Source organism: Aquarana catesbeiana, linkage group LG01 (genome assembly GCF_042186555.1).
Source record: "Aquarana catesbeiana isolate 2022-GZ linkage group LG01, ASM4218655v1, whole genome shotgun sequence".
Taxonomy (NCBI): domain Eukaryota; kingdom Metazoa; phylum Chordata; class Amphibia; order Anura; family Ranidae; genus Aquarana; species Aquarana catesbeiana.
In genome coordinates, this window is record NC_133324.1 from 752,001,651 (window position 1) to 752,022,244 (window position 20,594).

A 20,594-nucleotide genomic window follows, 5' to 3' on the forward strand; every position below is an offset into this window, starting at 1 on the left:
AGGTTTATAGGATATAATACAAAACCAAAGAATGTTCCAAGCTCAACTTGCCAGCCTGCAACCAACTGAATTAACCTGACTAACAGTTTGCATTTAAAAACAGGGGTTTATGGGGGCGTGTTTTTGACATGCAGCAGTGAGGATGCGTCTCTCCCAGGCTCCAACGCCAACACCTCAAACGTAGCACTTTATCGGCTTTTCTCTGCCACTATCTTCCTGCAAACTATGCGGAAGAGATCAGGCAAGTCCCTGCCTAAAAAAGGATCCTTGGTGGGCTCGATAAAACGCTTCCTAGCTGCCGAACCAGAAGACTCGGCAGAAATGGACGGCCTCGTGGAGTGAGCTCCAGTACAGGCTCCGCCTCCCGCCACCAGCCGGCTCGGAAGGCGAGGAGAGCACATCCAGACATTCAGGGGTCGTGGCCTTGGTGAGTGACTTAATTTACCAAAACAGAATTGGCATCTATGCTGCTGAGCCTCGAACGCGTTATTAAAAAAGAGGTCTCCGCTGTCCATTCGGACCTCTCCCAAGTGCTGGAGCGAGTGGAGGAGTCCGAACAGCGCCTAGATCGCCACGCGGTGGCCGTTAGAAATCTGCAAGCATCCACTGGCAGCCTTACAATAGCTCACAGAATGGCCCTTTATAAAATCGAGGACCAAGAGAACTGCAACAGGCGGAATAATATCCGGATCAGAGGCCTGCCTAATATCCGGATCAGAGGCGACTGGGGATGAGGATCTTCTCCCCTCCATCTGAGGTATCTTTAATGGCCTGTTAGGCCAATCGGCCGACCACCCCTTGAAAATCGACCAAGTTCATAGGGCCCTCAGCCCCCGCAACCTCTCCTCGGACATCCCTCGCGATGTCATTTGCAGAGCCCATTATTATGAGGAGAAAGAACTCCTTATGAAAGGCCAGAGATGTAACATTATTGGACTTTGACGGCGCACCACTTTAATTTTTTCCAGACCTGGCCAGATAGACTCTGGAGCGACGCAGGGCCCTGCGTCCACTGATGGAAAATTTGTGCGCTGCTTCCTTTAAATATAGATGGGGTTTCCCAGTGGCGCTGATTGCAAACAGACGGCAAAACATTGATTCTTCGGTTCCCTGAGGAATTGGAAAAATTCTGCATGGATGTCAGCATATCCCCGCCGGAGCTATCTGGATGGCAGGATGTTATACCGCCCATACCCAACAACTCCGAACCAAGATGGCAGAGGGTGGATCGTAAACAACGCTCTTCTACCTCCCTTCTTCACCCCAGCTGGAATAACTCCCAGGCCAGATAGCACGGGCCCCCTCACTCTTTGCACCTGGACTCGCCGGAACTCTCTCACTTGAGCTCTGTCAATAGTCTTTTAGTCTGGTATCTGGACCTTAAAGTATTTCACTGACCTGATGCTGTCACATAGGACAGATGATATGTTCCCGGTTTAATGTGTTCTATCTTCGGTTCTTAGTCATATGTTTATTATTAATGATATCGGGTTTAAGATTCTACAAAAAGTGCTGTTTACTAGCGTTAACTTTTGCAAATATGGTGTCGATCCCGGAGCCTCGTGATGGCGCCCACACCAATCCTTGGTGCCCGTTACTAGATGCACAGGATCACTCACCCCCCCCCCTTTATAGGACGCCGCGTGGCCTTATGTCCCCATGCTCCTGCTCCTCTTGGAGCGGCGGGTGTCGGTCCTCACGTGCGTCCTTCTCATGCACTGCAGATTGATGCGTGCATATGCTGACCATTCCCCCTGAGTGGTCTTTGGTCTTCGTGCTGCAAGTTGTTAATTGTTTTTCTTTTCTCCATTCTCTTTCTACTTCTCTTTTTTTCCTTATTCCCCCCCCCCCCCCCCTCCATCTTGACTTCACACCTTCTGCCTCAGGTACACTGATCGTGGTCGCCACCTGCTGGTCCCCATGGCTATGGTAAACTTAATATCTTTTAATGTACGGGGCCTATATGCCCCAGGAAAAAAGGCACAATTTGTATAGAGAGCTGGGTCGCCTGCGGAGTGATGTTTTCCTACAGGAGACCCACCTCGCACATACCACCTCTGTAAAACTCTTTTCCCAGCAGTACCCTACGTGGTACTATAGTTTATCAGATGTACATAAAGCAAAAGGAGTGGCCATGGGTTTTCGCAGAGGTACCTCATTCACACTGGAAACTATGTTAAGTGACCCAAATGGGCGTTTTCTGTTCCTGAGAGGCAACCTAGGCAGCATGCCATGTACTTTAGTGACTTTACAGTGGGGACGGAAAGTATTCAGACCCCCCTTAAATTTTTCACTTTGTTATATTGCAGCCATGTACTAAAATCATTTTAAGTTCATTTTTTTTTTTCCTCATTAATGTACACACAGCACCCCATATTGACAGAGAATTGTTGACATATTTGCAGATTTATTAAAAAAGAAAAACTGAAATATCACATGGTCCTAAGTATTCAGACCCTTTGCTCAGTATTTAGTAGAAGCACCCTTTTGATCTAATACAGCCATGAGTCTTTTTGGGAAAGATGCAACAAGTTTTTCACACCTGGATTTGGGGATCCTCTGCCATTCCTCCTTGCAGATCCTCTCCAGTTCTGTCAGGTTGGATGGTAAACATTGGTGGACAGCCATTTTTAGGTCTCTCCAGAGATGCTCAATTGGGTTTAAGTCAGGGCTCTGGCTGGGCCATTCAAGAACAGTCACGGAATTGTTGTGAAGCCACTTCTTCGTTATTTTAGCTGTGTGCTTAGGGTCATTGTCTTGTTGGAAGGTAAACCTTTGGCCCAGTCTGAAGTCCTGAGCACTCTGGAGAAGGTTTTCGTCCAGGATATACCTGTACTTGGCCACATTCATCTTTTCCCCTCGATTGCAACCAGTCATCCTGTCCCTGCAGCTGAAAAACACCCCCTCAGCATGATGCTGCCACCACCATGCTTCACTGTTGGGACTGTATTGGACAGGTGATGAGTAGTGCCTGGTTTTCTCCACACATACCGCTTAGAATTAAGGACAAAAAGTTCTATCTTGGTCTCATCAGACCAAAGAATCCTATTTCTCACCATCTTGGAGTCCTTCAGGTTTTTTTTTTTTTAGCAAACTTCATGCAGACTTTCATGTGTCTTGCACTGAGGAGAGGCTTCCGTCTGGCCACTCTACCATAAAGCCCTGACTGGTGGAGGGCTGCAGTGATGGTTGACTTTCTACAACTTTCTCCCATCTCCCGACTGCATCTCTGGAGCTCAGCCACAGTGATCTTTGGGTTCTTCTTTACCTCTCTCACCAAGGCTCTTCTCCCCCGATAGCTGTTTGGCCGGACGGCCAGCTCTAGGAAGGGTTCTGGTTGTCCTAAACGTCTTCCATTTAAGGATTATGGAGGCCACTGTGCTCTTAGGAACCTTAAGTGCAGCAGAATTTTTTTTTTTTTTTTTTTTTTTGTAACCTTGGCCAGATCTGTGCCTTGCCACAATTCTGTCTCTGAGCTCTTCAGGTAGTTCCTTTGACCTCATGATTCTCATTTGCTCTGACATTCACAGTGAGCTGTAAGATCTTATATAGACAGGTGTGTGGCTTTCCTAATCCAGTCCAATCAGTATAATCACACAGCTGGACTCAAATGAAGGTGTAGAACCATCTCAAGGATGATCAGAAGACATGGACAGCACCTGAGTTAAATATATGAGTGTCAAAGCAAAGGGTATGAATACTTAGGACCATGTGATATTTCAGTTTTTCTTTTTTAATAAATCTGCAAAAAATGTCAAATTCTGTGTTTTTCTGTCAATATGGGGTGCTGTGTGTACATTAATGAGGAAAAAAATGAACTTAAATGATTTTAGCAAATGGCTGCAATATAACAAAGAGTGGGAAATGTAAGGGGGTCTGAATACTTTCCGTCCCCACTGTATATTCCCCCAATCGTGACCAGGCTGGCTTTATAGCTTCCACTCTTAAACTGAGAGAATTTTACGCGCGGGTGTATTCTCCTGGCTGGAGGCTTCAACACCCCATTGGAACCTGCCCTAGACACATCCAAAGGGAGATCTAGTATCTCACATAAACGTCTGGTTTTTATACGCAAACATTTACATGAATCTCAGTCTGGAAGATTATACACCCGCGCACAAGAGACTATACCCACTTCTCCCAAGTTCACCACACATACTCTAGAATTGATTTTTTTTCTTCATTGATCATCATCACCTCTCATTACTCGAGAGTGCTCTTATTGAGTCCTCTCCTATCTCTGATCATGCTCCAATCCTGCTTAAAATTAAAAAATTCCGGCCTTGCCACAAGTCCAGAAACTGGAAGCTTAACGAAGCTCTCATAGCTGAGGACATGGATAAAAAACAAATGGGTAAGGAACTATCCCACTATTTCTCGGAAAACACACAGCCTGACATCTCACGGGGGATACTCTGGGAAGCCCACAAGGCCCATATTCGCAGTAAACTAATAGAATTGAATTCTAGGAAAAAGAGGGAGGAAACATTTCAACAATCTAAGTTACTTAGCGAAATTAAAGAATTGGAACAACAGCATAAGGCTAGACAATCTCAAGCAGTATTTCATACCTTGACCTTGAAGAGGGAGGAACTAAAATCCCTTTTCCACATAGAACAGAAGCAGCAGGCCCGCATAGTGGCCCAAAGTTTCTATGAATGGGGTAATAAGCCAAGTAGACTATTGGCCCATTCATTGCAGCAAAGCTTCCTTTTTTGCTTCCTTTTTTATAGCAAAAATTAAAAATTTGTCAGCTAATTTAGTACACGATACTCCAGCTATAGCTAAGGAATTACGAGCGTTCTACCAACATTTGTATCATGTTCAACACTCTGTAACGGATCAGGACACTATAGATAGTCCCTGATAAGCTTATCCTGAGCAAGCCAACCTACCTAGGTTGTCATCTGACACCTTAGCTACTCTGGATGGGGAGCACACCACCTCAGCTACGCATTGCTCTAAAAGCTATGGCCAATGGCAAAGCACCTGGCCCTGATGGCTTTACAGTAAAGTATATCTGAACCTTTGCAGATATCTTGCTGCCAATTTGCCAATGCAATCTCTGCCGGTGGTGCCCTCCGACCTGAAACTATTCATGCACATATTACTGTTATTCGTAAACCGGGTAAAGACCCCAGCAATTGTGGAAGCGACCGCCCTATTTCGTTGTTGAACATTGATGCGAAATGATACGCTAAAGCTATTGCAAACAGACTCCTCCCCCTGATCCCACAGTGGGTCTCCAGTGACCAAACGGGTTTCATCCCAGGCAGGGAGGCGAGGGACAATTCCCTTCGCATCCTTTCCTTAATGGCTCATGTTCGCAGGTCTTCCCAGTCCACCATATTACTGTCAACGGATGCGGAAAAAGCGTTCGATAGGGTGGACTGGGATTATCTCATGGCAACGTTATCCCACCTGGGTATTGGGACTCCCCTCTTAACCCAAATCGCGGCCCTGTATAACTACCCTACCGCCCAGTTGTGCATAAATGGCACTCTCAGCGATCCCTTCCCTCTATATAATGGTACTCACCAGGGATGCCCCCTTTCGCCCATTTTATTCGCCTTATCGTTAGAACCTTTTCCTATCCACAGTGAGACATAACCCCTCTATTCATGGGATTGCCCTAGGAGAACTAGAACACAAGTATGCTGCATACGCGGATGACATCTTGTTTTATGTACAACAACCCCTGATATCCCTTCCTAGCCTTATGTCAGAATTCTCAACGTTTAGTGATATTTCCCATTTTAAAATTAATATGACAAAGTCTGAAATATTAAATATTTCTATTCCCGCTAAGTTTGTAATCCAACTGAAACGGTAATTTCCCTTTAGTTGGCAAGAACATAAGATTAAATATTTAGGCATTTACCTCACTTCAAACCCGGCAGCCCTATTTCGTACTAACGTCCTGCCCCTACTGAACACGATTAGGTCAGAAATGGTCACAAATAGCTCATTCATGGATGGGAAGGATTGGAGTTGTGAAGACGAATATATTGCCCAGGTTGCTGTCTATGTTCCAAATGATCCCGTTTGGAATTCCTGCGGGTTTCTTTACGATAATTATATCTTTACTTGGTAAATATGTATGAAACAGAAAACGACCCAGACTTGCTAGGACCCTCCTCATTAGACCCAAAAGAGAAGGGGGCTTAGCTCTGCCTGATCTTAAAAGATATTTTTTGGCAATTGTGTTGAGTAGAATCTCTGGAAGTACCATAAAGACTATAAGCTGTGGGCGAACCTGGAAATAGAGCCCAGCAGCTCGGATCTTTTCACACAAATATAGATCCCTAAGAAATGTAGAAACCCTGGCCCCAACCCCACCTCCGCTTTCACGCTCCACCCTCATGGTGTGGGACTCGTTGAGTAAGGCAAATAAATGGCCATGTAACTCCCCTCTCCTGCCTCTGACCGGACATAGACCCTAAGATTCATACCTGGAACCTGGGGACAGTAGCTCTATTACATCAAGTAACCACCCCAATGGGTATTGTCCCCTTGGCTACAATATCACTTAACTCTATAGTGTCGCCCATGGATCAGTGGAGATACCGCCAGCTGGTGGCTTTTGTTCATTCTCTTCCAAAACCCATACGGTCCATTTCGGAATTGTCACCTATAGAAGCCGCTTTCTCTGAGGACCAAGCAGTGGAAAAACCTGTCTCCCACTTCTACCAAGCACTGCAAACACTAACCCCCACAAGAGAGCCTACCTTTCTAAACAATTGGGAAAAAGATCTGCACAAAGAGTTGTCAGCAGTTCAAAGATCAACCATCCTAATTATGTCACATACATCTTTTGGGGCCTCAAATGGTGGAGGTGAATTAAAAACTGCTGACAAGATGGCATTACACCCCTGTGATCCTCCACAAAAACTTTCCTCAAGCATCACCGCTGTGTTGGAGGGGCTGTGGGGAACGAGCAACTCACGCTCACATCTGGTGGTTCTGCCCACTTATCCGCCCATATTGGCTGGCTATATTACATTGGGCCAAGGATCCGAGATCTCCAATGATCCGTGGGTTGTATTGCTACATTGTACAGGCAAATCAGTGAGAACATATAAGAAATCCATCACACCGCATCTCCTCAATGCGGCAAAAGCGCTCATTCCCCACTTTTAGAAACTACCAATTGTACCTACTTTATGCCAATGGCTACTGGAAGTAGACCATACGTATTATATGGAAGACCTCACTTTCTCCCTTAGAAATAAATCGGACCTAATAAACAAAATATGATCCTGCTGGTTTGCCTTTTAAATATACAGCTGCATACGTGGACATTATGTCTAAACCTAAGTAATATGTTTTTAGTTGTTTACATCACAGGAAGGGGATTGGACTGAGGCAGGCTTATTCCCCCCCCACCTCCTCTTTCTTTTCTCTCCTCTTATTCTCTAATTTCTCTCTTCTTCTTTCCTTCACTTACTGATTATGTTCTCAAGGTATTATGCTTAAAGAGGAGGGCCAGTCAAAAAAAAAAATAAAAAAATTTAAAGGTCAGCAGCTACAAATACTGCAGCTGCTGAATTTTGATTGGACACTTACCTGTCCCAGGGTCCAGCGATGCGGGGGATCGAAGCCCCGCTCGTCTCCCCCTCCGTTCAGCGGCGTCGGCATTGCAACTGTGGGTGCCGGGCTGTGGCTTCACAGCCTGGCACCCACTGCGCATGTGCGAGTGGCATCGCGCGCCGTGATTGGCCGCTCAGTCACCTGGGACCTGTAATGGGTCCCGGATGATTGACAGGAGGGAGGGAGCAGAGCTGAGCCCTTCCTGTGCCGAGACGGAAGTGATGTCACCAGCCCAGGCACTGAAAGAGGCAGACTACGAGGGACCCCCTAGCAACAGGCATTTAGAGGTGAATAAAAAAAAAATATATATCCAAATTTTTTTTGTATAATTTTTTTTTTTTTTTTTTTTTTTTTTTTTTGGGTGGAACCCCACTTTAAATAAAGAAAATTTTACAGGGAAGATACTGACGCATATACCCAGTTTAAGACAGAGTTGTTACAGAGTTTGACCAGTTTGTAAGTGATGAGGCCCTTGAGCCTCGACACAGGTTATAGATGGTGTTTAAATACCACTCTGCACTTATAACTCTACTCATATGGTCAAATGATTGATATGTATATTACGAGGTTTACTCATCAACATGTTTAATTCTTCTCTGTACCATATACTGTACAAGGTACCTTATGCATATTACTTTCTAATTTCTAATAAAAACTGATTAAACAAAAAAAAAAAAAAAAAGGGGTTTAGTTTGCACACATTTGCAAATGCGGAGGCCGTCACAAGGCGCCCCATTATTATCCGCAGTCCTAACTACATTTTTGAGAACCTCCCTAGTAGAAGCACAACGCAACTGTTAGACAGGTAACTTCGGTTGGTTGCAGGCTGGCTGATCAGTTGAGCTGGGTATTTTCTTTGGTTTTGTTTTACATGCGTTGCCCTTCCATGTGCTCCTTGCAGCGAAGGCCAGTTATAGGTGGGGCAGCGCCCATTAGTCCATTAGTTTGTATTATAAGATATAATGTGGTTGCTGCCATTTTTGGCTTTGACTTAATGTGGATGAACACAAATTTTTTTTTTTTTTTTTCATTAGGTTTTTTGCAGCACTTCTCACTGCAGTTTTAACTTACCACTTGGCATGGGTTCCCACTGTAATGCCAAATGACCATCCTCCTATAAAGTCTTTCAGTGAAAAGCACACGTCTCAGTCTGTCAGTCTGCTGGCCAAATCACATCCGTATAATCCTCTTTGGGCACAACTTGGTGAGTATTGCTCACATAGAGGGAAAAATGCATTTGACGTATTGACCCAGTGGCGTTGATTTACTAAAACTGGAAAGTGCAAAATCTGGTGCAACTGTGCTTTTGTAGCTAATCTGCTTCTAACTTCAGCTTGTTTAGTTAAGCTTTGGCAAAAAATCCTGAAAGCTGATTGGTTTCTATGCAGAACTAAATCAGATTTTGCAGTTTTGGCGAATCTACCCCACTGTTCTTTTTATGTTAACGAATATACCACTGTCTGCTACTATATTTTTTTCAAATTTTGTTTTAAAAAATACCAACTTTTTATCTATTTTGTCCTATAGGAGACCTTTATGGGGCTATCGGATCACCAGTTAGAATGACTCGAACCGTTGTGGTTGGGAAACGCAAGGACTTAGTCCAGCGCATTCTCTACATCCTCACTTATTTCATCCGCTGCTCAGAACTACAGGAAAATCGTTTGGTGAGGGACAGGGTCTTAAAGAGAGGCGAACAAGTGGTACAGGGCAGCAATGTCACAACCTCTCTGGAGAAGGGAGAAGTGGAAGAATCAGAATATGTGTTTGTGACTCTGAACAATGAATCTGCTCTGGTCTCTCCTTCGCTACCTTCTAATGCAGGCTCAGCGAGTCCTATAAAAGCTAGTGGATCTGAGGCTTCTGACCTTTTCTTAAAGGTTAACAACGGGGAGAATTCTCTTCAAGTAGAAAGTGACAACCAAGCACCATCAGGACAAGCTAGCAATGAATCTTCAGCGATTAACGTCTGCTCTTGCAGAGAAAATACAACCCTAATTAAAGAAGCCAAAGTGGAAACTTTGGTTTCAGTCACAAGAACTCCAGTCTATAACGTTGAAGATTCACGTATTTCACAGCCTATAACATCTCAAGCTAAAGGAAAGCACTGGGCCAACAAATATAGTGACATGGATACTTCAGTGAAACTGACAGACTGGGCAAAGGAAATTCTGTCTGCTGATGGAAGAGGTGAATCTTCTCCACCACAGAAGGTGACATTTAAAATGGGATCTTCCCCATCTCCAGACAGTGATTTGGAACTGTACAGAAAGAACCTGGAGGGAAATGTTCAATCACTGCGATCTGACTCCATGCAGCCATCATCTGCACCTAATCGCGCACTTGCTGCTCACAGAAAAAAGATTTTGTGCTCACGAATTCCATCTTGTGAGGAAGGTTCTAGTATATTTGATGAATATTTTGTGGAGGGTAACAGTATTCAAACAAATACAGTAGACAGCCTTCCACCTCACCCCTTATTATCCGAAAAATGTTTTGCTTCTAGTGATTTTTCTGCAGCTAACTGTACAGGTACAAGTATGAATGGCAAGGACTTGATTGATGCTGCACAGGCAGGGTCTGGTATATGCTCTGTTCAAACAGCCTCTTTAAATGTCCCCTGTGGGGATCAAGGCATAAGGACTGAAGTCAGGGCAGTGAGAGACATTCCAAGGAACGAGAGCTGTGACAGTGCACTCGGCCAAAGTGATGAAGAAGCAAATGCTGGTCACATCATTTCAGAAAATTTGGACCATGGTGATCATGATGCTGAAGTCGAACTTCCTCTTCCCAGGTAAGAACAGTGTCAGAAAATTACTGTTCCTGTTTTTGTCTTTTTTTTATAAATATACAGTTTTTATAATTTTTGAAGTTTGCTTAATTTTCTGAGTCTTTTAGGAATCTCTGGGATTAGAATTTTGGAATTGTGTGGTACAGTGCACTGTGATATTCAGTAACTGCAGACAATCAGGTTGACAGGCGGACTAGTGGAAGTTTCTGGATAATATGGGCTATTAGACTCTAAGGGGTTGATTTACTGAAAGTGGAGAGTGCAAAATCTGGCGCAGCACTGCATAGAAACCAATCAGCTTCCAGGTTTTTTTTTTTTTTTTTTTTTTTTTTTTTTCAAAGCTTAACTAAAAAAGCTGAAGTTAGAAGTTGGCTGTCATGCACAGCTGCACCAGATTTTGCACTCTCCAGTTTTAATTTTTATTTAATGTAAAGAGTGTTTATACATAGCAGTTACGTGTTTGTGTTTTTTTTTTTTTTTTTTTTTTTTGTAATGGAAATTGAGAGTGCTTATGTTTAATTTGTATTCCTTAGGTCAGACATCATTAGCAGTCCAAGTGTGAAGAACTTTGGGAGGTCTCTATTTGGAGGATACTGTTCCACATACATGCCAGACCTAGTGCTTCATGGGATTGCCAGTGCTGAAAAACTGAAGCAGTGCCTGACGGCCAGTCTGGCGCACTCCACACTAGTATGTTCTGTTTATGCACTAAACTGGTACTATGAGGGGATTTGTTTGGCTTTGGAATTTTCTTGCAATGCTTGACAGGTTGAGGTCTAGACAGATATTACCTGTGATCTTGGGATAGGCTGATTTTACCAGGAAGGGCTCTACAGAGATACACTGCAAATGGTATAGATGAGGGATGCTGCATCCACTGTCGGTTTAATCATACAGTGTGAAGTAGAGGTGGATGCAGAGCGCCCTTTACCTTGACAGTGGCCATGAAAACGGTTGTGAAGGCATGGTTGGCGACTAATTCTCTATGCCCTCTGGGTATATCTTGCCACATAACCCTCTCTAGTGTAATCCAAGGTTATTGAAATTTATGTCAATACCCGAGCCGAGTGTGTGGGCACTCAAGGGTATCAAGTATGTGGGCCAGATATGTACTGGGGGGCCGTTTACAAACTTTTGATGAGCTAAAACGTAACTAACACCATTTAATTAGGTTTCTGCAACTCTGGCACACCTTTTAATGCCCAATTTGAAAATTCCCAGGTGGCTCTATACACCTTAGGGATGATTCTTTACCCAAGACCTTGTCTATCATATATAAAATGTTATTACCCAATGTGCACATGGGCCTAGACGCTCTTAGAGCTAAGTGGGTGACGGACTTTCCCTTTCTGGACGCCGAGGACTGGGAGGAAATGTGGGGTGCTCCTTCTCTCAATGTGTTTTGGGCAGGGAAAGACTGATCCAATTTAAAACCGTCCATAGTGTGGATTTTACACCCATGCGCTTGCACAAAATCTATCCCTCCATACCAGATGCCTGCTGGAGGTGTACCTCACCAGCAGCAGACTTTGTACATGTATTCTGGGACTGCCTATTGAGACCTTTTGGACTGGGGTCACTGCAACTATTTTGGCAGTCACTACAATCCAAATGCCTCTGATGGTGGACGTATGTTTACTGGGACTTGTAAATCCTCTGGCCCATAGCTGGGCCGTTAGAACCCTCATAGGACTACTGCTTTACTATGCTCGAAAAGCCATTGTCCTACGATGGAAATCGCCTTCTGCCCCATCAATTAACTTGTAGAAACGTTTGATTAATACAACCCTCTCGCTATATAAAACTACATACTTATCCAGAGGCTGTGCCAGGAAATTTCATAAAGTTTGGAACCTTTGGGTGCGTTCCCCTAGTAAGAATGTTGCTTCCCCAGATGATTAATTTATGACTATGTTGGTTTTGGCTAAATATATGGTGTTGACATTGGTGGCCTACCCTACAGTAATATTTTGTTCTACCAAGCTGCACCTGTTATCTGGGATCGGGGAGGGGGTGTTCTTTGCGCTCTTTATGCTTTTTATCATCCTTTTTCAACTCATGCCTTGTAGGATGTCTGAGGGGGGATTGTTTAGACTAATTGGAATGTCATTGGAATGTCCGTACATCTCGGCCTTCACTGGCGGATGGAGCGTACCACTTGTAACGACTAGATTTAGGTACTGCAAGTGAGCCTGGGTATGCCCAATAGGCTTTGTTTTGTAACGCTACCTTGGAAAACTGTAAAAAAAAAAAAAAAAAAAAGTAGAGATAAAGAACATTGTAGCTTTTGCTAGGCAAATGCCTAAGAATTGTAGGCAGAAACTCTAGTGTGCACAACAAAAGAAATAAACTGAAGTTTTGAAATGTCAGTAGCGTTAGATAATGCTGACATTAGATTGTTTCTGTTAATAATCCAGCTGTGCTTTGTGAACAATGTACGTGCTGAAATATATTGGCTTTTAAAGGTTAAAAATATTGGAGATTATTAGAGATTATTAGATAACCTAGTAACATCAACAAATCAGATGTCTGTTTTTGGTGATAATTCTATTGAAGGCACACATTCATCTTGTAAATGGAAGGTGGCAGGGCTCAGAAAATAGGTAGGACATCCTTGTGAAAAATTATCTAGGGTTGTAGCATTAAGTCCAGCAAAATCTTCTTCTTCTTTTTATTTTTTTTTTTTTTTTTTTGGGACAGGCTGGTGAAGGGTTAAAGTGGTGCTAAATCTTCAAGTTTTTTTTTTTTTTTTTTCCTCTTTAATGCATTAAGGTAAAAAAACCTTTTGTGCAGCAGGATCCCCCCCCTTATTCTTACCTGAGCCTGTTCCCATCATGTGATGTGCATGAGAGCAGTGGCTCTCACCGCTGTCTCCCTTCTCATTGAGCAGATTGACAGCAGAGAGAGCCAATGGCTCTCACTGCTATCATTCAAATGCTATGATGAGGGAGCGGGAGGTTGAGCCAAATCCCCCAGTCTGTGTCAATAGATGCAGACAGGGCGGCTTGGAAGTGACCCCCCACATGTGCCCCCAAGGGCAGCGGCTTTCTGTGGGGGCACTCGCCAAAGAGTAGGGACCTGGATCACCAGTGGGGGCCCAGAAGAGGAGGCTCCAGGCTGCCCTGTGCAAAACTGTCATGTACCTTGCGACTGAGCCTGTCAAAGGGAGGCCTCCCTGTACAGCCCTGGCTCAGGGTCCACTGATGTTGCAATAGTGTCCGCGAGAGCACGGTGAGGTATGAGTGTCTGTGTAGTCTTCCACTGCTTGCAGTGGTGCGTCACCAGAGTTGGCCGGATAGCTGGAACAGCAGATGGCAACAGGCAGCAGTAGACAGCTGCTGATTGCAGGTACAGGAATACTGGTGGCCCACAGCAAAAGAAGCACCAGCGGGAACTAGGCACCATGCAAGCAGGACAGACTAACAACTGCATGCAAAGTCAGACAAGCCAGGTCAGCAACAGACTGTTAGGTGCAGGCATGGGTGGCAGGCAGAGAATTGTAAGGCGACAGGCAGAGGTCGGCAACACAAGATCAGGCAGATGAGCAGGCAGAGCAAAGTCCAGAGACCAGGTCGGGCAGGTAGCGTTCAAGCAAGGTCAGGAGCAAGCCAGGTCAATCACAGAAGTCAGCAGAATTGGATACAGGAAGATGGGTACAGCTGCAGATCAGACAGCAATGAACTAGTGCAGCTGCTCCACTTGTATAGGCCACTTGGCGCCAGTATTATTGGTGAATGCGTGCCTGTGCATGCTCATATAGGTGTACACAGCAAGATGGCCACTCGCAGGGCCAAGTCTGCGCATTTGCGTGCGCCTCGGAACTTCAGCTGCGCCATGGCCAACGCATTGACAAAAAGCATTGCACAGAGCAGGTAAGTATATGTTTGTGTTTTGTTTTGTTTTTTTATTAAAACAAAGTTTTAACCACTTCCTTACCATGCCAATTCTGATATTTCTCTCCTACATGTAAAAATCATAATTTTTTTTGCTAGAAAATTACATAGAACCCCCAAACATTATATATGTTTTTTTAGGAAAGACCCTAGAGAATACAATGGCGGTTGTTGCAACTTTTTATCTCACCCGATATTTGCGCAGGAATTTTTTGAACATGTTTTTTTTTGGGAAAAAAACAGTTTTGTGTTTTAAAAAAAAAAACAAAACCGTAAAGTTAGCCCAATGTTTTTGCATTCCCCCTGTGAGGAGATGCCGCTGATCGGCTCTCCTCGCCTCACACTCTGTGAGTGTGAGGCGAGGAGTGCCGATTACCGGCACTTCCTTGTTTGCATGTGACCGGCTGTGATTGGACACAGCCAATCACATGGTTAAAGAGTCATGGACGCACCATGCCCTAGCAACATGGCGCAGCTGTTGGGAGCGAGCGGCCGTTCTGGGATGCTGTCATATGCCGTCGTCCCATAACGATAGCTGCACCGCCCTGCCGTCATGTGGCGGGGCAGCAAGCAGTTAACCGCTTCTGGACCACCCCACGTACATTTACTGAGACATGGCAGCATGAGTGCGCAAAATCATGTACCTGTATGTGATTTAGCGCACACGTTTTTAGGGGGGGCATGTGCGCCACTCTCGCTGTGATTGAACACAGTGGGAGCCAATCAGTGGGTCCGGCGGCTGCGATGACTGCTGCAACCCTCCGATCGTTCATAAGAGACGGAGCAGCGGTGTGCCGATGTAAACAAAGCACACCACTGCTCTGTCAGGGAGGAAAAGAGGTTGTGTTTTCAGCTAAGCTGAATCGCGATCTATGATCTCTTTTCCTCCAGTGAATCCACTCCCCCACAGTTAGAAAACACCTCCCAGGGAACACCTTTAACCCCTTGATCTCCCCTGTATTTAACTCCTTCCCTGCCAGTGTCATTTTATACAGGGATCAGTGCAATTTGTTAGATCTGATCACTATATTGGTGTCACTGGTCCCCAAAAAGTGTCACTTGTGGTCAGATTTGTCTGCTGCAATGTCACAGTTCCGCTAAAAATTGCAGATCACTGACATTACCAGTAAAAACAATTAAAAAATTTAAAGTCCCTAAATCTATCCCATATTTTGTAGACACTACAACTTTTGCGTAAACCAATCAATATAGGCTTATCGGGATTTTTTTTTACCAAAAATATGTAGAAGAATACATATTGGCCTAAATTGATGAAGAAATTCGTTTTGAAAAAAAAAAAAAAAAATTGTCAGTCTTTTTTTTTTTTTTTTTGATTATAGCGCAAAAAATAAAACACGCTGCTGTGATCAAATACCACCAAAAGAAAGCTCTATTTGTGGTTGGGGAAAAAAGACATCAATTTTATTTGGGAACAGCGTTGCACGACCGCGCAGTTGTCAATTAAAGCGACCCAGTGCCATATTGCAAAAAATGGCATGGTCAAGAAGGGGGTTGAAGTAGTTTTTAAACGTATCGCTCTGATTTTTATATATATATATATATATATATATATATATATATATATATATATATATATATATATATATATATATATATATATATATATATATATATATATATATATATATATATATATATATATATATTATATAATATATATAATGCACCAGTTTCTGTCCTGGGGTGACCACAGAAAATCAAGTAAATCTCCTACCACAGGGACAGAAATAGCAATAAAAATCCTCCAGATGCTGCCAGCCTTCCCTACTGTACTTGATAAATGAGGATATTTTCTCTGTTATAGAAACAGCAAATAATATAAATATATATACATACATACATATATACATATATGCTTTGGCTTGGGCTCAGCATTGCCATTTAATAAAACAGATGGTGCTTGTAATTTTATAATAGAGGTGGGAAGCAGTGTTATAAGCACATGTAATGAATTATCTTAAAAGTGGAACTTCCGCTCATCAGCTTTAAAGGACACACCCCTAGGTGCCTTCCCAGTAATCCTACCCCACTCTGTGAGTCCTTAGTTATGTGCTAGAGTCTAAAAGTGAGGGACCTTTCTCACTGAGCATCTAGGTGGATCCCAACTTAAAACTGCTGATGGAGCATTTGGTCACAAGGTTCTCACATGGGCTCTGAAGTGTTCGGTTTGCCCCATTGTCACCCACCCTTCCTATTCATTGCTTGGGTATGTTTCATGATTTATAAATATTCTGCCTGTGTCATGTATTGTACAATTTAAGATTAAAGAGGAGTTTGGACTTGGCTGTAAATTCCATATCTTGGAGTAAAGGGCACAAGCCACCCTACCTTCCATTCCTTGGTCTACTCTCCATTGTTTGCTACAAAACAGAGTGCTTACAGAGAGAATCAGGGTTATAGGGGAGGAACCAGTGGGCATGTCCTAATGCTTTGCCAGTGTCCAATGGTCTGAAGGTACACATGGTGTATGAATATTCTGCTTTACCGGTAAGCTAAAATTAAGGATTATTTAAATGAGGGTTAAATATGAGTGTTTGAAATAACTCTAGGGTTCAAGTCTGGTGGTTTGTGTGGTTTTTTTTTTTTTTGTTTTTCTTCAATTTGTGCTTGCCTGCAAAAACACTGACCCATATATGATACATGAATTCAGTGCGTAATATGTGTGTGTTTGTTTTTTTTTTTTTGTTTTGTTTTTTTCTTCATTGTTTTTAGCACCCTGTGTTGGATGAACCTCTTGCAGAAGCTGTTTGTATTGTGGCGGATACAGATCGATGGAGTGTCCAGGTTGCCAGCAGCCAGAAGACCACTGTGGACAACACCAAACTTGGCACAGATGTCTTGGTGTCTAATCAAGTGTGCAACTTACTTCAGACCATTTTACACCTGTATAAACTCAAAACCCCGCCTTTATTTGTAAGTATCTGACCATAGAATTGGCATTCTGCAGTACAGTGGAAACTGCATAACCTAACCCAATTTTTAGAGTCATGTGATTTATTTATTTGCAGTTTTTATTATCTTTGTGCCTGTCCTGTCATCTGAGTTCTGCTTGTTTCCGTCAGGTATGGTTGGGTGCTCTGACGTTTCAGCGAAGCTTTTTACCATGGGTTATGCAAGGCTTTGACTCAAATTCTCCAATTATTTGCTTGCCCCCTCTCCAATGCCTTCTTCAGCAGGCTCTATATCTGATTTACCTGCAGCCTTAAGCCTAGTACACACCACACAGACCGAATGTCGGGCGGCATCTGCCGGTTCAATAGAAAACGGGCGTCATTAACGTGTGTACTGCATTAGCCAGTCTGATTGAAAATCTGAAGATTTAGTTTTTTTAAAAAAAAAATGGCTGTTACTTACATTTAACTACATTGCACTCCTTGGTTTTTAGAGGCACTGGTGATGTAGGGAGGGCCTCACAGATGTATCCTGTGATGGCTACCTTGCCGTCCTGGAAAAAAAAAAAAAATATATATATATATATATATATATATATATATATATATATATATATATATATATATATATATATATATATATATATATATATATATATATATATATATATATATAATTTTTTGTTTTTTTTTTGTTTTTTTTACTGAGATGTCTAAGTGTCACAAGGGCAATGGGGGTGGGTTAGAATCCTAAGAAGCATCCAGAAATTGAAACCTCTGCTCTTAAAATGGCCACCAGGAAAAAATACAAGAAAAACTTTCAAGGAAGAGCATATTTTTGTTACATCTTACAGTAGCCTTTTACATGGCGGATTTACTTTCTTTGTGACACTATGGGAAAATGTACCAATAAAGGATGCACCTGTCCTTAAGGCACCAACTAATAAGCGATTAGAAGCCCTTTCCAGAGCACTGTTCTTACTGGTAGGTCCTGCTTAACACCTGATCCTGACAGTGACACTACTTTGCAAACCATGTCTGGCCTTATATTGCGGCCAGCCTAAGGCACACCTGTGCAATAATCATGCTGTCTAATCAGCATCTTGATATTCCACACCTGTGAGGTGGATGGATTATCTCGGCAAAGGAGAAGTGCTCACTAACACAGATTTAGACAGATTTGTGAACAATGTTTGAGAGAAATAGGCCTTTTGTGTACATAGCAAAAGTCATAGATCTTTAAGTTCAGCTCATGAAAAATAGGGGCAAACGCAAAAGTGTTGCATCTATAATTTTGCTCAGTGTGTGTGTGTGTGTGTATATGTATGTGTATATGTGTGTGTGTGTGTGTGTGTGTGTGTGTGTGTGTGTGTGTATATATATATATATATATATATATATATATATATATATATATATATATATATACACATACACACTGAGCAAAATTATAGATGCAACACTTTTGCGTTTGCCCCTATTTTTCATGAGCTGAACTTAAAGATCTATGACTTTTGCTATGTACACAAAAGGCCTATTTCTCTCAAACATTGTTCACAAATCTGTCTAAATCTGTGTTAGTGAGCACTTCTCCTTTGCCGAGATAATCCATCCACCTCACAGGTGTGGAATATCAAGATGCTGATTAGACAGCATGATTATTGCACAGGTGTGCCTTAGGCTGGCCGCAATATAAGGCCAGACATGGTTTGCAAAGTAGTGTCACTGTCAGGATCAGGTGTTAAGCAGGACCTACCAGTAAGAACAGTGCTCTGGAAAGGGCTTCTAATCGCTTATTAGTTGGTGCCTTAAGGACAGGTGCATCCTTTATTGGTACATTTTCCCATAGTGTCACAAAGAAAGTAAATCCGCCATGTAAAAGGCTACTGTAAGATGTAACAAAAATATGCTCTTCCTTGAAAGTTTTTCTTGTATTTTTTCCTGGTGGCCATTTTAAGAGCAGAGGTTTCAATTTCTGGATGCTTCTTAGGATTCTAACCCACCCCCATTGCCCTTGTGACACTAGACATCTCAGTAAAAAAAAAAAAAAAATTTATATATATATTTTTTACTCACGGTTAGTGGTTGGCTGAAGCCATTTATTATCAATCAACTTTGTTTACTTTTTTAAATCATAATGACAACAGAAACTACCCAAATGACCCTGATCAAAAGTTTACAGGTGATTTTGGCCTGATATCATGCACACAAGTTGAGACAAAGGGGTTTGAATGGCTATTAAAGGTAACCATCTTCACCTGTGATCTGTTTGCTTGTAATTAGTGTGTGTGTATAAAGGTCAACGAGTTTCTGGACTCCGGACAGACCCTTGCATCTTTCATCCAGTGCTGCACTGATGTTTCTGGATTCTGAGTCATGGGGAAAGCAAAAGAATTGTCAAAGGCTCTGCGGAAAAAGTTAGTTTCTCTCAAACATTGTTCACAAATCTGTCTAAATCTGTGTTAGTGAGCACTTCTCCTTTGCCGAGATAATCCATCCACCTCACAGGTGGATGGAAAAGAATTGTCAAAGGTTCTGCGGAAAAAGTTAGTTGAACTGTATAAAACAGGAAAGGGATATAAAAAGACGTCCAAGGAATTGAGAATGCCAATCAGCAGTGTTCAAACTCTAATCAAGAAGTGGAAAATGAGGGATTCTGTTGAAACCAAACCTTGGACAGGTAGACCAACTAAAATGTCAGCCACAACTGCCAGGAAAATTGTTTGTGATGCAAAGAAAAACCCACAAATAACTTCATGGGAAATATAGGACTCTCTGAAAACATGTGGTGTGGCTGTTTCAAGATGCACAGTAAGGAGGCACTTGAAGAAAGATGGGATTGCATTGTCGAGTCACCAGAAGAAAGCCATTACTACACAAATGCCACAAAGTATCCTGCTTGCAATACGCCAAACAGCAGAGAGTCAAGCCTCAAACCTTCTGGCACAAAGTAATTTGGAGTGATGAGACCGAATTTGAGCTTTTATGCCACAACCATAAATGCTTCATTTGGAGAGGATTCAACAAGGCCTATGATGAAAGGTACACCATTCTTACTGTGAAATGCAGAGTTGGATCGCTGATGTTTTAGGGATGTGTGCGCTACAAAGGCACACAAAATTTGGTCAAAATTGATGGCAATATGAATGCAGTATGTTATCAAAAACTGGAGGAACATTTGCATTCATCAGCCAGGAAGCTGCACGTGGGACGTACTCGGACATTCCAACATGACAATGATCCAAAACACAAGACCAAGTCGACCTGTCGTTGGCTACAGCAGAATAAAGTGTAGGTTCTGGAGTGGCCATCTCATTCTCCTGATCTCAATATCATTGAGCCACTCTGTGGAGCTCTCAAACGTGCAGTTCATGCAAGACAGCCCAATAATTTACAGGAACTGGAGGC

At 42.8% G+C, this 20,594-nt stretch overlaps 1 protein-coding gene across 3 annotated transcripts in view; it reads left to right on the top strand.

Moving 5' to 3' along the window:
- The window catches only part of LOC141112792 (folliculin-interacting protein 2-like), a 104,594-nt gene that overhangs the window by 74,740 nt on the left and 9,260 nt on the right, over nucleotides 1–20,594 (top strand). For all 3 annotated transcript variants that reach the window (XM_073605870.1, XM_073605857.1, XM_073605863.1), the window contains 4 exons: nucleotides 8,625–8,794; nucleotides 9,118–10,384; nucleotides 10,915–11,071; nucleotides 17,008–17,208. In XM_073605870.1, coding sequence (XP_073461971.1) covers nucleotides 8,625–8,794; nucleotides 9,118–10,384; nucleotides 10,915–11,071; nucleotides 17,008–17,208 — 1,795 coding nt within the window. The remainder of the gene's footprint in view (nucleotides 1–8,624; nucleotides 8,795–9,117; nucleotides 10,385–10,914; nucleotides 11,072–17,007; nucleotides 17,209–20,594) is intronic.